Source organism: Zingiber officinale, chromosome 5A, assembly GCF_018446385.1.
Source record: "Zingiber officinale cultivar Zhangliang chromosome 5A, Zo_v1.1, whole genome shotgun sequence".
In the NCBI taxonomy this organism is placed as follows: Eukaryota; Viridiplantae; Streptophyta; class Magnoliopsida; order Zingiberales; family Zingiberaceae; genus Zingiber; species Zingiber officinale.
In genome coordinates this window covers 60,108,895-60,125,269 of record NC_055994.1, presented here as the reverse complement: position 1 = coordinate 60,125,269, position 16,375 = coordinate 60,108,895, and the positions used below count along the sequence as shown (strand labels likewise).

The 16,375-nt window shown below is 37.4% G+C and overlaps 1 protein-coding gene across 1 annotated transcript in view; it reads right to left on the bottom strand.

Annotated features, from left to right (window-relative positions):
- Positions 1 to 408: 408 nt before the first annotated feature.
- The window catches only part of LOC121979592, a gene marked incomplete at its 3' end in the record, with an annotated part of 32,004 nt that continues 16,037 nt past the window's right edge, over positions 409 to 16,375 (bottom strand). Inside the window, exons 4-5 of the mRNA XM_042531586.1 lie at positions 9,255 to 9,965; positions 409 to 1,286 (exon numbers count right to left, since the gene is read on the bottom strand). Of these exons, the coding sequence (XP_042387520.1) occupies positions 409 to 1,286; positions 9,255 to 9,965 (1,589 nt within the window). The remainder of the gene's footprint in view (positions 1,287 to 9,254; positions 9,966 to 16,375) is intronic.

Below are 16,375 nucleotides of genomic sequence, written 5' to 3'. Positions count from 1 at the left end.
TCCATAGGACGAAGAATGACAATGAAACAAAATATCTCTAACCTCTTCTTCAGGTATACATCTTCGATAAATCACATCATTGCATTTCTTGTATAGGAGAGGTTCATCCCAAACATAATTCTTAACTTCTGAAAAAAACTTTTTCCTTTGTTGATGAGAAAAATCCGGAGGTAACACTCCACTAGCAAGGAAATTCACAAAATCTGCATACCAAGGAGTTTTCACACTTGATAAGGCTAGTAAGTGTTCATCCGGGAATATGTCATCAATAGGCAAATCAACATCCACCTCATTTTCTGACTTTTGAGATATTCTAGACAAATGATCCGCTACTACATTTTCAGCTCCTTTCTTATCCCTAATCTCAAGGTTGAACTCTTGCAAAAGTAAAATCCACCTGATTAACCTAGGTTTAGCGTCCTTCTTTCCAAGTAGATACCGGATAGCTGCATGATCAGTATATACTATTACTCTTGATCCCACTAGATAAGATCTAAATTTATCAATAGCAAATACCACTGCCAATAATTCCTTTTCCGTAGTAGAATAGTTTACTTGGGTTGCATCAAGTGTTTTACTTGCATAATGGATCGCATGCAAAATCTTATTTCTTCGCTGTCCCAAAACTGCTCCTACAGCAAAATCACTAGCATCACACATTATTTCAAAAGGAAGATCCCAATCAGGTGCTTGAATGACTGGAGCTGTTGTAAGAGCACTCTTAATTTTATTGAAGGCTTCAATACATTCGCTATCAAAACAAAACTCAACATCTTTAATCAACAGATTAGTTAATGGCTTGGAAATCTTTGAAAAGTCCTTAATAAAGCGTCTATAGAAGCCAGCATGTCCTAAAAAACTCCTAACTCCTTTTATATTGATGGGTGGGAGTAATTTGTCTATTACTTCCACTTTTGCTGGATCTACCTCAATACCACGCTCTGAAATTTTATGCCCCAAAACTATCCCTTCCTTAACCATAAAATGACATTTTTCCCAGTTCAACACTAGGTTTGTATCTTCACACCTTTTTAGAATAGTAGAAAGATTTGACAAACAAGAATCAAAGTCATTCCCATAAACTGAGAAGTCATCCATGAAAACTTCCATAATTTTCTCTATTAAATCTGAAAAAACTGCCATCATGCACCTCTGAAAAGTGGCTGGAGCATTACAAAGCCCAAATGGCATCCGACGATAGGCAAAGGTACCATAAGGACAAGTAAAAGTAGTCTTCTCCTGGTCTTGAGGATGAATCGGAATCTGAAAAAAACCAGAATATCCGTCCAAGTAACAAAAATAAGAATGTTTAGCCAATCTTTCAAGCATTTCATCAATAAATGGTAAAGGGAAATGATCCTTCCTTGTTTCTTTATTCAACTTCCGATAATCAATGCACATTCGCCACCCCGTCACTGTTCGTGTTGAAATTAGCTTATCTTCTTCATTCTTGATAACAGTCATTCCTCCTTTTTTTGGAACCACGTGGACTGGACTCACCCATGCACTATCCGAAATTGGGTAAATAATCCCCGCATCAAGTAGTTTAATCACTTCCTTCTTTACTACCTCTTTTAAATTTGGATTTAGCCTCCTTTGATGCTCAATTGAGTTCTTGTACCCCTCTTCAAGTAAAATTCTATGCATACAGAGAGATGGACTAATCCCTTTTATATCATCTATTGTATATCCAATGGCCTTTCTATGCAACCTTAACTCATCCAACAGTCTTTTTGTTTCAAACTCATTTAACTGAGCACTAATTATAACTGGATAAGTAGAATTTGGCCCAAGAAATTCATACTTAAGATTTGGGGGTAATGGTTTAAGTTCAAGTTGAAGTGGTACTATTTCTGGAAGAGCTGGCTCTTGTTCTATCAACATAGTCTCCTCTTCAGCCAAGCTTTCTTCTAACAACTCTTCATTGTCTAAAGACAGATCTTCCTCCTTATGATCACCAAGACATACCCCCTTTTCTGTTGAAAATGCTTTTTCACCAAATGTTTTTGATAATGATGCACAACACCAAGGAAATAATGTTTGGAAATCACTTTGATTCAAGATAAGCCCTTTTTCAACATCATCCTTTCCTTTAATGATATCCATTGTCAAGAATGAACTATCTTGCTCTGCCCAATCATTGGAATTTTGCGTGATTCTGCCAACTATCTCAAAAGTTTCTTCTAGACTTTTTTTCAAAAATGACCCTCCAGATGCTAAATCCAGTTGACTCTTATTTGAGAAAGAAAGCCCAACATAGAACAAATGCATAATTAACCATTTCTCAATTCCATGATGTGGACATAACTGCAGAAGAGAAGAATATCTTTCCCAAGCTTGGTACAATTTTTCTCCATCCAATTGCTTAAAATTTAAAATTTGACTTCTCAAATAAGTAGTTTTCCTTGGAGGGAAATATTGGTCAAGGAATTTTTGCTCTAACTCATCCCATGTTCTGATACTTTGAGACTTTAGAGAATTGTACCATCTTTTTGCAACACCTTCAGACTTAAAGGAAAAGCAAGCAGCTGAATAATATCAGATGAAACTTCTTCATATTTCAAAGTACAACAATATCTATAAAACTCCATCAAATGGGAATAAGGATTTTCAATCTCTAATCCTCCAAACTGAGTTTTCTGAACCATGGAAACAAAAGATGGTTTGAGTATAAAATTTCTTGCTTGTATGTTAGGGTAAACAATTGCTCCCATTTGTTTCGCAGACTTCGGAGCTCCATAATCTCCTAGTGACTTGCACACCATGTTTAGATATTCTTGTTCTTCGATTTGCCTTTGCAGAATTCTTCTTTTATGGAAAGTTCTATCAATCTCAGGGTCAAAAGGAAAGAATTCCCCTGCAAAGTTAGATCTTCGCATACACAAGAACAAGATAGCAGATAGCAATTTGACACAAAAAGAAAATTAGAAGAATCAAAAATGCAGAATTGAATTTGTATTAAAACAATTAACAAGAAGTGAAAGTTATACAAGAAACTAAAAAAAATAGAAATCTAATGATTAGTTACAACTATGCAATATGAAAGGAAAACAAATGTTATGTTTAGTCTAACTCAATTGATAATTCCTAATGTTATAGCGCAGTCCCCGGCAACGGCACCAAAAACTTGTTACGATCCGCAAGTGTACGGAAATGTCGCAAGTAATATAAAAGATTATCGTATCCACAGGGACTGGAATAAGCACTAGAAATGCCTCAATGCGAATTAGCTAAACAACTATCCAATCATTTCAAAAGCAAAGTAAAGGTAAACAAATCTAGTCTTAAAGATCAACAAACAAGAGTCTAGTGTTTTGGGTTATGATAAAGGGAGATTCTAGGAGTTTCGGTTTCTTTGTAAGATTTCTTGAATGTAAATGGTTCACCAATTCTTATCCCTCAATTGCCAAACATGTAGAAAGTTGCCGGTTCCCTCTTGCAATAGACAACCGGCTAAGGACTGAGAAATGTATCTAAATAGGATTAATTAGACATGTACCTATGTTGTCCTTACACAGAAGTGCACCTATTATTATGCCTTCCTCGGATATCAACGTAGAAGCCCACGACTCATTAATCTATCAAGATACAAGCAGCTAGTCATAAAATCCATCCTACTCTCTTGAATATCCCTATTTCCTCTTCAAGATTATCTCTCAAACGTCCTTACACGGGCTTGCACCTGTCACGTGGATCCCTCGGATGATCGAGTGAGAGTTTATCTTTACAAAGTCCACAAGAAATCCAAACAATCAATCAAGAATGAGAATTAAGCACAAATCACCATTAATCATTCAAGATCTAATTGATACAAGCAAGTCAATGTCATTGAAACAAGAAAATGGCAAATCCATTAGAGATTACATCAATCCATCATATAAATACTCCCTTAATCCTAGAATACAAGATCTACTCCTTGAATCGAGGAAGAAAACCCAAAGAAATAGAGATTACAAGCATTCCTTGAATCCCCAATCCAAGAAAACAAGAAGAGGGGGAAAGAGAAAACTTATCTACGAAGAAGCCTTGTCTCCGGATCCAATCCTCGCTCCGGAGTCGAAATCGTCGAGATCTCCCTTAGAATCGCCCATAAATCCTCCCAAGAATGGGAGGAAACCACCAAATCTTGCTTTCTCCCAAAGGGGGAGAGATCCCCTTTCAATTCATGAAGAAGAGTTTAAATAGAGGAGGGAATCGGGCGCCACACGGCCCCGTGACACGGCCGTGTGAGATTCACACGGCCATGTCCAGTTCCCTCTCTGCCAAAGCTGCACGGCCGTGTGACTCCACACGGCCAGAACCCTTCTGCTCTCTGGAAATGCTACACGGCCGTGTGGTGCACACGGCCACAGCCTGCTTAGTCTCTGGAAATGCTACACGGCCGTGTGGTGCACACGGCCGCTGTCTGCTTGGTCTCTAGAAATCTCACACGGCCGTGTAGATCCACACGGCCATGCACACGGCCCGAGCTCCATACCAGTGCAGGGCCGTGCGAGGTACACGACCCGGTGCTTTCTCCCTTTGCTTCCTCCAATGCATGCCCAAAGATGTAGATTCTTCACCAAATCGACTCCTGTGTACAGAAAATGCACAAAAAGCAGATCTCCGAACCAAAAGAGTAAATATGCTAAAAGGAAAGCTGGAAGTATAAAAATGCATAGATCAAGCATGCTCAAAGTATGTAAATGTGCGTAAAAACATGCATAAAAGAGTATATAATCTACGTACATCACACCCCCAGACTTAAACCTTTGCTTGTCCTCAAGCAAAATGCTGCAGTCTAAATTCATATGTTCTACAACACATTCATAAAACCCAGTGCACTTTCCTAACTCTATCAAAAAGTTTCATTAACAAGCTTGATCATGGAAACAAGTAAAGTATGGTTCAAGCATAAGAATCTTGTGCGCAGTGTAAAAGTAACTCAACACCCTTCAAGTTTCAATCCATGTCCTAGTCAAGTCGTCATCAAATTTGAATTCCTAATGTTTCCAATGAAAGACAAGTAACCAGTGATAGGCACTTACTCACCATTCACTTGGTTCATATTTCTCAACTAACCCAAGGTCTCAAAGGTGTGCTCAATCTCAAGGGAAGCTAAACAGTCACAGGAACCTAACTCGGTCTCAAAGGGGTGACTTGCTAGATTCCACTCATGACAACTGTTTTTTATATCCCTTATTGTTCATTTTTTTTTATAAGTGTTTGCATTGTGCAAAACTTATTCACAAATGTACTTTTAGCACACATGTTGGGATATTTTGATTTTTCCAAATGAGCTTTAATGATTTGAGCCTCATCCAGTAACCAAAATGAAAGTTGAGAAATCACCATGGAAACCAAGTACTAAGCAAACAAGATGAATCATGACTATTTCAATGACATCAACTATTCAAGCATCAAGCACAAGTGTAGTGAAGATAAAATCCTTAAGGTTGAACCAAAACTAAAACTCATTACAATAAGATTCTTAGCTTATTAATGCTTCCCAAGATAGAAAAAAGAACTACACAAAGTTTACTAGTAGCATCATGCGAACATCATGAATCAAGACAATAATCGTGCTAACATTTCACTTGAATCCAAGAAAGCATATAAGTGAAGATTTGATGTTCTCAAAATTTTTTTTTTTGCCATGATTATTTCAAAAACAAGCAAAATAAAGCAACAAGCAAAGAAAATAAGAACCAACATGAAAAACTACTCAAAAACTAAAACACCCCCCAGACTTAAACTTTTCATCGTCCCGATGAAATCAGTATGGTGGAGGAGGTGGAAGATCAGGAAAATCAGGGAAGGAAGATGCAAAATCCTTAACAAACCATTTAACTTCGTTTCTGAAAAATTATGATATTCAAACAATTTATCAATATCATCCTGCACAAATCTCATACAACCTCTAAGATCTTCATGAAATTCCATTTTAGCCCTATAAGCATTCATCATTTTAGAAATCTTATCACACAATTCTCTTTCGCTCTTGAAACAATCTTGTAGCTTTTTAAATAGTTCCTCCTCCATAAGCTTCTTATCTTCAAGAAATTCATTAGTTGAATCTAAATCACTATGAATATTCTTTAAAGCAGAATTAAGTTCTTGAAACATAAAACTATGAATCTCTTGGTTACCCTTAGAAACATTTTTTTGAGTAAAAGTTGACAAGGCTCTAGATTGTTGCCTAGCTAACTTTAAACACCAATTCTCTTTATTATGAATTGTAGTAAAATCATGATTGGGCAATTTTAAAGGGAAACCATTTTTAATGACTAAACTAAATCCATGCTCTTCATGCTTAATCATTTTCATTGCTAAACATGAATTGAAATCCAACGTACAAAAACTCTCCACCACCTCTAACTCACTCAAATCACATCCTAATACCAAGGCCAATTGAGTAAGTAATCCCCCCAAAATAATAGGTGTGGTGGAATTTGATTTCCCTAGTTTTGCCAAATGTCTAAGAAAGAAATAACCAGAATTAATTGGAACATTTTCGACCATTGCCCACAAACAATACAAGTCTACAAGTCTTACCGATCCCTCTTTGTCTTCCCTTCCAAATATAGTGTTTTTCATGACCAAATAAGCATATTTAAAAATAGGATTGATAATTTGGCAAACTCTGGAATTATGAGGATCAAATAACGGTTGTTCAGAAATTTGTTGCCAGAAACGTGAATTCTCAAATTGGGGCAAAATCACACACACATCATTCTTTGGCAACTCATAACAAGTATTAAAATCTCCCAACGTCCATTCATAATTTTCATTAAACAACCGGAATTTACACTTCCCCCCTCCTTGAACATTATCAACTTCTATTGAGCTTAAAAATTCAAGAACAATTCTAGGATAAGTAGGATATCTCATGTTCACTAAACCACTCCATCCTATCCTTTCAAATAGCCAAACTAAATCATCCTTAAACCCCAAAGTTTCTAAAGTTTCAACATCAAGAAACCTAGTGCCTAAAAGTGGTCGTTTACATAAGGATGAATATCTATACCGCTGCTCATCACTAGAGAAACAATACCAAAGTCATTAGAAATACCTTAAAGCAAACATTCCTCTCCTTTCTTGCAACCACCTTCTCCTTCCCTTTTCTTGTGGCCGAAGTCTCCTCAATCACGTTTTCCATGGAAGAAAATCTAATCTCCTAAAGAAGAATGAGAAGGAAAAATGGGAAGAAGTAATTTAATCCTTTAGAAATGGGGAGATAGGGAAAAAGGAGCAAACGGCGGTACATGGCCGTGTGCCGCCCCCACCCCGCGCCCTAATTCCTTAAGAAGATGTGGATCAGGCCGTGTAATATCACACGGCCATGATCATTTCTCATCGCACGGCCGTGTCTGTGACACGACCCCCTTGCCTTTCTTCTCTGGATTCCAGACACGGGCCGTGTCTACGACACGGCCTAAACATCTTCTTTCACGGGTTTCTTCGCCCGGCGACCTTTTTCTCCTCGGGAGATCCTACACGACCGTGTCTGGATGACACGGCCCAAACACCTCCCTTGAATGTCATGGCTTAACCTGAAAACAAAAATAAAAAAACAAGTAAAAACCAACAAAATGAATTTATACTAGCTAAAAGAATTCAATCTGGAGGGCGAGGTTCAGAAAAATACAACCTTTGTACCTCTTCTATTTTCATGCCATGAATATATTTTTTCAATCGTTGACCATTTACCTTAATTATCCCAAAATCTTTGCTCCAAATATCTACAGCTCCAAAAGGATAAACCTTCTTTACCTCATATGGACCCGTCCACCTTGACTTAAGCTTCCCAGGAAAAAGTTTTAATTTTGAATTGAACAACAAAACCAAATCTCCCACATTAAAGTCTTTACGAAGGATGTGTTGATCGTGCCATTTTTTTGTCCTTTCTTTGTAAGATTTAGCATGCTCATATGCATCCATCCTTAATTCATCAAGTTCGTTCAACTGAAGCTTCCTTTTCTCCCCTGCTTCTTTTAAATCCATATTCAAATTTGCAATTGCCCAATAAGCCTTATGTTCTAGTTCAACTGGAAGATGGCAAGGCTTACCATAAACTAATCGAAATGGGGTCATCCCTATAGGAGTTTTATAAGCAGTTTGATATGCCCATAAAGCATCATCTAGTTTCAACGCCCAATCCTTCCTTGAAGTAGATACAGTCTTTTCCAATATGGACTTAATTTCTCGGTTAGATATCTCAGCTTGCCCATTAGTCTGAGGATGATAAGGTGTTGCTACTTTATGCTTCACTCCATATCTTCTAAGTAAGTTTTCAAACTGTTTCTCTATAAAATGTGATCCTCCATCACTAATGACTGCCTTTGGCACCCCAAATCTTGGAAAGATAATACTCCTAAATAATTTGATAACTGTTCTCGCATCGCACGTAGGAGATGCCACAGCTTCTACCCATTTGGACACATAATCTACTGCCACAAGAATATACCTATTCCCATATGAAAGAGGGAAAGGTCCCATGAAATCAATTCCCCAAACATCAAATAACTCAACCTCAAGAATGTAATTTAACATTGTTTCATTTCTTCTAGTTATATTCCCAGTTCTCTGACATTGGTCACAGGATTGAACAAACAACTTAGCATCCTTGAATAAGGTTGGCCAATAAAATCCTGCTTGAAGAATTTTCGTAATCGTTTTTGAACTACCCAGATGTCCTCCATAGGACGAAGAATGACAATGAAACAAAATATCTCTAACCTCTTCTTCAGGTATACATCTTCGATAAATCACATCATTGCATTTCTTGTATAGGAGAGGTTCATCCCAAACATAATTCTTAACTTCTGAAAAAAACTTTTTCCTTTGTTGATGAGAAAAAACCGGAGGTAACACTCCACTAGCAAGGAAATTCACAAAATCTGCATACCAAGGAGTTTTCACACTTGATAAGGCTAGTAAGTGTTCATCCGGGAATATGTCATCAATAGGCAAATCAACATCCACCTCATTTTCTGACTTTTGAGATATTCTAGACAAATGATCCGCTACTACATTTTCAGCTCCTTTCTTATCCCTAATCTCAAGGTTGAACTCTTGCAAAAGTAAAATCCACCTGATTAACCTAGGTTTAGCGTCCTTCTTTCCAAGTAGATACCGGATAGCTGCATGATCAGTATATACTATTACTCTTGATCCCACTAGATAAGATCTAAATTTATCAATAGCAAATACCACTGCCAATAATTCCTTTTCCGTAGTAGAATAGTTTACTTGGGCTGCATCAAGTGTTTTACTTGCATAATGGATCGCATGCAAAATCTTATTTCTTCGCTGTCCCAAAACTGCTCCTACAGCAAAATCACTAGCATCACACATTATTTCAAAAGGAAGATCCCAATCAGGTGCTTGAATGACTGGAGCTGTTGTAAGAGCACTCTTAATTTTATTGAAGGCTTCAATACGTTCGCTATCAAAACAAAACTCAACATCTTTAATCAACAGATTAGTTAATGGCTTGGAAATCTTTGAAAAGTCCTTAATAAAGCGTCTATAGAAGCCAGCATGTCCTAAAAAACTCCTAACTCCTTTTATATTGATGGGTGGGAGTAATTTGTCTATTACTTCCACTTTTGCTGGATCTACCTCAATACCACGCTCTGAAATTTTATGCCCCAAAACTATCCCTTCCTTAACCATAAAATGACATTTTTCCCAGTTCAACACTAGGTTTGTATCTTCATACCTTTTTAGAACAGTAGAAAGATTTGACAAACAAGAATCAAAGTCATTCCCATAAACTGAGAAGTCATCCATGAAAACTTCCATAATTTTCTCTATTAAATCTGAAAAAACTGCCATCATGCACCTCTGAAAAGTGGCTGGAGCATTACAAAGCCCAAATGGCATCCGACGATAGGCAAAGGTACCATAAGGACAAGTAAAAGTAGTCTTCTCCTGGTCTTGAGGATGAATCAGAATCTGAAAAAAACCAGAATATCCGTCCAAGTAACAAAAATAAGAATGTTTAGCCAATCTTTCAAGCATTTCATCAATAAATGGTAAAGGGAAATGATCCTTCCTTGTTTCTTTATTCAACTTCCGATAATCAATGCACATTCGCCACCCCATCACTGTTCGTGTTGAAATTAGCTTATCTTCTTCATTCTTGATAACAGTCATTCCTCCTTTTTTTGGAACCACGTGGACTGGACTCACCCATGCACTATCCGAAATTGGGTAAATAATCCCCGCATCAAGTAGTTTAATCACTTCCTTCTTTACTACCTCTTTTAAATTTGGATTTAGTCTCCTTTGATGCTCAATTGAGTTCTTGTACCCCTCTTCAAGTAAAATTCTATGCATACAGAGAGATGGACTAATCCCTTTTATATCATCTATTGTATATCCAATGGCCTTTCTATGCAACCTTAACTCATCCAACAGTCTTTTTGTTTCAAACTCATTTAACTGAGCACTAATTATAACTGGATAAGTAGAATTTGGCCCAAGAAATTCATACTTAAGATTTGGGGGTAATGGTTTAAGTTCAAGTTGAAGTGGTACTATTTCTGGAAGAGCTGGCTCTTGTTCTATCAACATAGTCTCCTCTTCAGCCAAGCTTTCTTCTAACAACTCTTCATTGTCTAAAGACAGATCTTCCTCCTTATGATCACCAAGACATACCCCCTTTTCTGTTGAAAATGCTTTTTCACCAAATGTTTTTGATAATGATGCACAACACCAAGGAAATAATGTTTGGAAATCACTTTGATTCAAGATAAGCCCTTTTTCAACATCATCCTTTCCTTTAATGATATCCATTGTCAAGAATGAACTATCTTGCTCTGCCCAATCATTGGAATTTTGCGTGATTCTGCCAACTATCTCAAAAGTTTCTTCTAGACTTTTTTTCAAAAATGACCCTCCAGATGCTAAATCCAGTTGACTCTTATTTGAGAAAGAAAGCCCAACATAGAACAAATGCATAATTAACCATTTCTCAATTCCATGATGTGGACATAACTGCAGAAGAGAAGAATATCTTTCCCAGGCTTGGTACAATTTTTCTCCATCCAATTGCTTAAAATTTAAAATTTGACTTCTCAAATAAGTAGTTTTCCTTGGAGGGAAATATTGGTCAAGGAATTTTTGCTCTAACTCATCCCATGTTCTGATACTTTGAGACTTTAGAGAATTGTACCATCTTTTTGCAGCACCCTTCAGACTAAAAGGAAAAGCAAGCAACTGAATAATATCAGATGAAACTTCTTCATATTTCAAAGTACAACAATATCTATAAAACTCCATCAAATGGGAATAAGGATTTTCAATCTCTAATCCTCCAAACTGAGTTTTCTGAACCATGGAAACAAAAGATGGTTTGAGTATAAAATTTCTTGCTTGTATGTTAGGGTAAACAATTGCTCCCATTTGTTTCGCAGACTTCGGAGCTCCATAATCTCCTAGTGACTTGCACACCATGTTTAGATATTCTTGTTCTTCGATTTGCCTTTGCAGAATTCTTCTTTTATGGAAAGTTCTATCAATCTCAGGGTCAAAAGGAAAGAATTCCCCTGCAAAGTTAGATCTTCGCATACACAAGAACAAGATAGCAGATAGCAATTTGACACAAAAAGAAAATTAGAAGAATCAAAAATGCAGAATTGAATTTGTATTAAAACAATTAACAAGAAGTGAAAGTTATACAAGAAACTAAAAAAAATAGAAATCTAATGATTAGTTACAACTATGCAATATGAAAGGAAAACAAATGTTATGTTTAGTCTAACTCAATTGATAATTCCTAATGTTATAGCGCAGTCCCCGGCAACGGCACCAAAAACTTGTTACGATCCGCAAGTGTACGGAAATGTCGCAAGTAATATAAAAGATTATCGTATCCACAGGGACTGGAATAAGCACTAGAAATGCCTCAATGCGAATTAGCTAAACAACTATCCAATCATTTCAAAAGCAAAGTAAAGGTAAACAAATCTAGTCTTAAAGATCAACAAACAAGAGTCTAGTGTTTTGGGTTATGATAAAGGGAGATTCTAGGAGTTTCGGTTTCTTTGTAAGATTTCTTGAATGTAAATGGTTCACCAATTCTTATCCCTCAATTGCCAAACATGTAGAAAGTTCCCTCTTGCAATAGACAACCGGCTAAGGACTGAGAAATGTATCTAAATAGGATTAATTAGACATGTACCTATGTTGTCCTTACACAGAAGTGCACCTATTACTATGCCTTCCTCGGATATCAACGTAGAAGCCCACGACTCATTAATCTATCAAGATACAAGCAGCTAGTCATAAAATCCATCCTACTCTCTTGAATATCCCTATTTCCTCTTCAAGATTATCTCTCAAACGTCCTTACACGGGCTTGCACCTGTCACGTGGATCCCTCGGATGATCGAGTGAGAGTTTATCTTTACAAAGTCCACAAGAAATCCAAACAATCAATCAAGAATGAGAATTAAGCACAAATCACCATTAATCATTCAAGATCTAATTGATACAAGCAAGTCAATGTCATTGAAACAAGAAAATGGCAAATCCATTAGAGATTACATCAATCCATCATACAAATACTCCCTTAATCCTAGAATACATGATCTACTCCTTGAATCGAGGAAGAAAACCCAAAGAAATAGAGATTACAAGCATTCCTTGAATCCCCAATCCAAGAAAACAAGAAGAGGGGGAAAGAGAAAACTTATCTACGAAGAAGCCTTGTCTCCGGATCCAATCCTCGCTCCGGAGTCGAAATCGTCGAGATCTCCCTTAGAATCGCCCATAAATCCTCCCAAGAATGGGAGGAAACCACCAAATCTTGCTTTCTCCCAAAGGGGGAGAGATCCCCTTTCAATTCATGAAGAAGAGTTTAAATAGAGGAGGGAATCGGGCCACACGGCCCGTGACACGGCCAGTGAGATTCACACGCCATGTCCAGCCCCTCTCGCCAGTGCACTGCAGTGACTCCACACGCCGTAACCCTTCCGCCTATGGAATGCTACACGGTGGTGCACACGCCACACCGCTTAGTCTCGGAATACACTACTGTGGTGCACACTGCCCTTGGTCTCTAGAAATCTCACACTGCTGTAGATCCACACGCCCTGTAAGGCTTCGCCTGTTGGCTTTCACTGACACTACTGCGAGGTTCACACGCCATGTCATCTTCCTCTTCTGGTGCCAAACCCACACCCGAGCTCCATACTGCAGGGTGTGAGGTACACGACCGTGCTTTCTCCTTCGCTTCCCAATGCATGCCCAAAGATGTAGATTCTTCACCAAATCGACTCCTGTGTACAAAAGTACAAAAAGCAGATCTCAACCAAAAGAGTAAATATGCTAAAAGGAAAGTTGAAGTATAAAATGCATAAATCAAGCATGCTCAAAGTATGTAAATGTGTAAAACATGCATAAAAGAGTATATAATCTACGCATATCACCCCACACTTAAACCTTTGCTTGTCCTCAAGCAAAATGTCAGTCTAAATTCATATGTTCTACAACACATTCATAAAACCCAGTGCACTTTCCTAACTCTATCAAAAAGTTTCATTAACAAGCTTGATCATGGAAACAAGTAAAGTATGGTTCAAGCATTAGAATCTTGTGCACAGTGTAAAAGTAACTCAACACCCTTCAAGTTTCAATCCATGTCCTAGTCAAGTCGTCATCAAATTTGAATTCCTAATGTTTCCAATGAAAGACAAGTAACCAGTGATAGGCACTTACTCACCATTCACTTGGTTCATATTTCTCAACTAACCCAAGGTCTCAAAGGTGTGCTCAATCTCAAGGGAAGCTAAACAGTCATTTCCCCAGTAACCTAACTCGGTCTCAAAGGGGTGACTTGCTAGATTCCACTCATGACAACTGTTTTTTATATCCCTTATTGTTCATTTTTTTTTTTATAAGTGTTTGCATTGTGCAAAACTTATTCACAAATATACTTTTAGCACACATGTTGGGATATTTTGATTTTTCCAAATGAGCTTTAATGATTTGAGCCTCATCCAGTAACCAAAATGAAAGTTGAGAAATCACCATGGAAACCAAGTACTAAGCAAACAAGATGAATCATGACTATTTCAATGACATCAACTATTCAAGCATCAAGCACAAGTGTAGTGAAGATAAAATCCTTAAGGTTGAACCAAAACTAAAACTCATTACAATAAGATTCTTAGCTTATTAATGCTTCCCAAGATAGAAAAAAGAACTACACAAAGTTTACTAGTAGCATCATGCGAACATCATGAATCAAGACAATAATCGTGCTAACATTTCACTTGAATCCAAGAAAGCATATAAGTGAAGATTTGATGTTCTCAAAATTTTTTTTTTTGCCATGATTATTTCAAAAACAAGCAAAATAAAGCAACAAGCAAAGAAAATAAGAACCAACATGAAAAACTACTCAAAAACTAAAACACCCCCCAGACTTAAACTTTTCATCGTCCCGATGAAATCAGTATGGTGGAGGAGGTGGAAGATCAGGAAAATCAGGGAAGGAAGATGCAAAATCCTTAACAAACCATTTAACTTCGTTTCTGAAAAAATTATGATATTCAAACAATTTATCAATATCATCCTGCACAAATCTCATACAACCTCTAAGATCTTCATGAAATTCCATTTTAGCCCTATAAGCATTCATCATTTTAGAAATCTTATCACACAATTCTCTTTCGCTCTTGAAACAATCTTGTAGCTTTTTAAATAGTTCCTCCTCCATAAGCTTCTTATCTTCAAGAAATTCATTAGTTGAATCTAAATCACTATGAATATTCTTTAAAGCAGAATTAAGTTCTTGAAACATAAAACTATGAATCTCTTGGTTACCCTTAGAAACATTTTTTTGAGTAAAAGTTGACAAGGCTCTAGATTGTTGCCTAGCTAACTTTAAACACCAATTCTCTTTATTATGAATTGTAGTAAAATCATGATTGGGCAATTTTAAAAGGAAACCATTTTTAATGACTAAACTAAATCCATGCTCTTCATGCTTAATCATTTTCATTGCTAAACATGAATTGAAATCCAACGTACAAAAACTCTCCACCACCTCTAACTCACTCAAATCACATCCTAATACCAAGGTCAATTGAGTAAGTAATCCCCCCAAAATAATAGGTGTGGTGGAATTTGATTTCCCTAGTTTTGCCAAATGTCTAAGAAAGAAATAACCAGAATTAATTGGAACATTTTCGACCATTGCCCACAAACAATACAAGTCTACAAGTCTTACCGATCCCTCTTTGTCTTCCCTTCCAAATATAGTGTTTTTCATGACCAAATAAGCATATTTAAAAATAGGATTGATAATTTGGCAAACTCTGGAATTATGAGGATCAAATAACGGTTGTTCAGAAATTTGTTGCCAGAAACGTGAATTCTCAAATTGGGGCAAAATCACACACACATCATTCTTTGGCAACTCATAACAAGTATTAAAATCTCCCAACGTCCATTCATAATTTTCATTAAACAACCGGAATTTACACTTCCCTCCTCCTTGAACATTATCAACTTCTATTGAGCTTAAAAATTCAAGAACAATTCTAGGATAAGTAGGATATCTCATGTTCACTAAACCACTCCATCCTATCCTTTCAAATAGCCAAACTAAATCATCCTTAAACCCCAAAGTTTCTAAAGTTTCAACATCAAGAAACCTAGTGCCTAAAAGTGGTCGTTTACATAAGGATGAATATCTATACCGCTGCTCATCACTAGAGAAACAATACCAAAGTCATTAGAAATACCTTAAAGCAAACATTCCTCTCCTTTCTTGCAACCACCTTCTCCTTCCCTTTTCTTGTGGCCGAAGTCTCCTCAATCACGTTTTCCATGGAAGAAAATCTAATCTCCTAAAGAAGAATGAGAAGGAAAAATGGGAAGAAGTAATTTAATCCTTTAGAAATGGGGAGATAGGGAAAAAGGAGCAAACGGCGGTACATGGCCGTGTGCCGCCCCCACCCCGCGCCCTAATTCCTTAAGAAGATGTGGATCAGGCCGTGTAATATCACACGGCCATGATCATTTCTCATCGCACGGCCGTGTCTGTGACACGACCCCCTTGCCTTTCTTCTCTGGATTCCAGACACGGGCCGTGTCTACGACACGGCCTAAACATCTTCTTTCACGGGTTTCTTCGCACGGTCGTGTCTAGGACACGGCCTATTCGTCTTTCTCCTCGGGAGATCCCACACGGCCGTGTCTGGATGACACGGCCCAAACACTCCCCTTCTCTGCAACCTTTGCCTGGCCGTGTATAGCACACGGCCTGACTCTGTTTTGCACCTAACCTGAAAACAAAAATAAAAAACAAGTAAAAACCAACAAAATGAATTTATACTAGCTAAAAGAATTCAATCTGGAGGGCGAGGTTCAGAAAAAT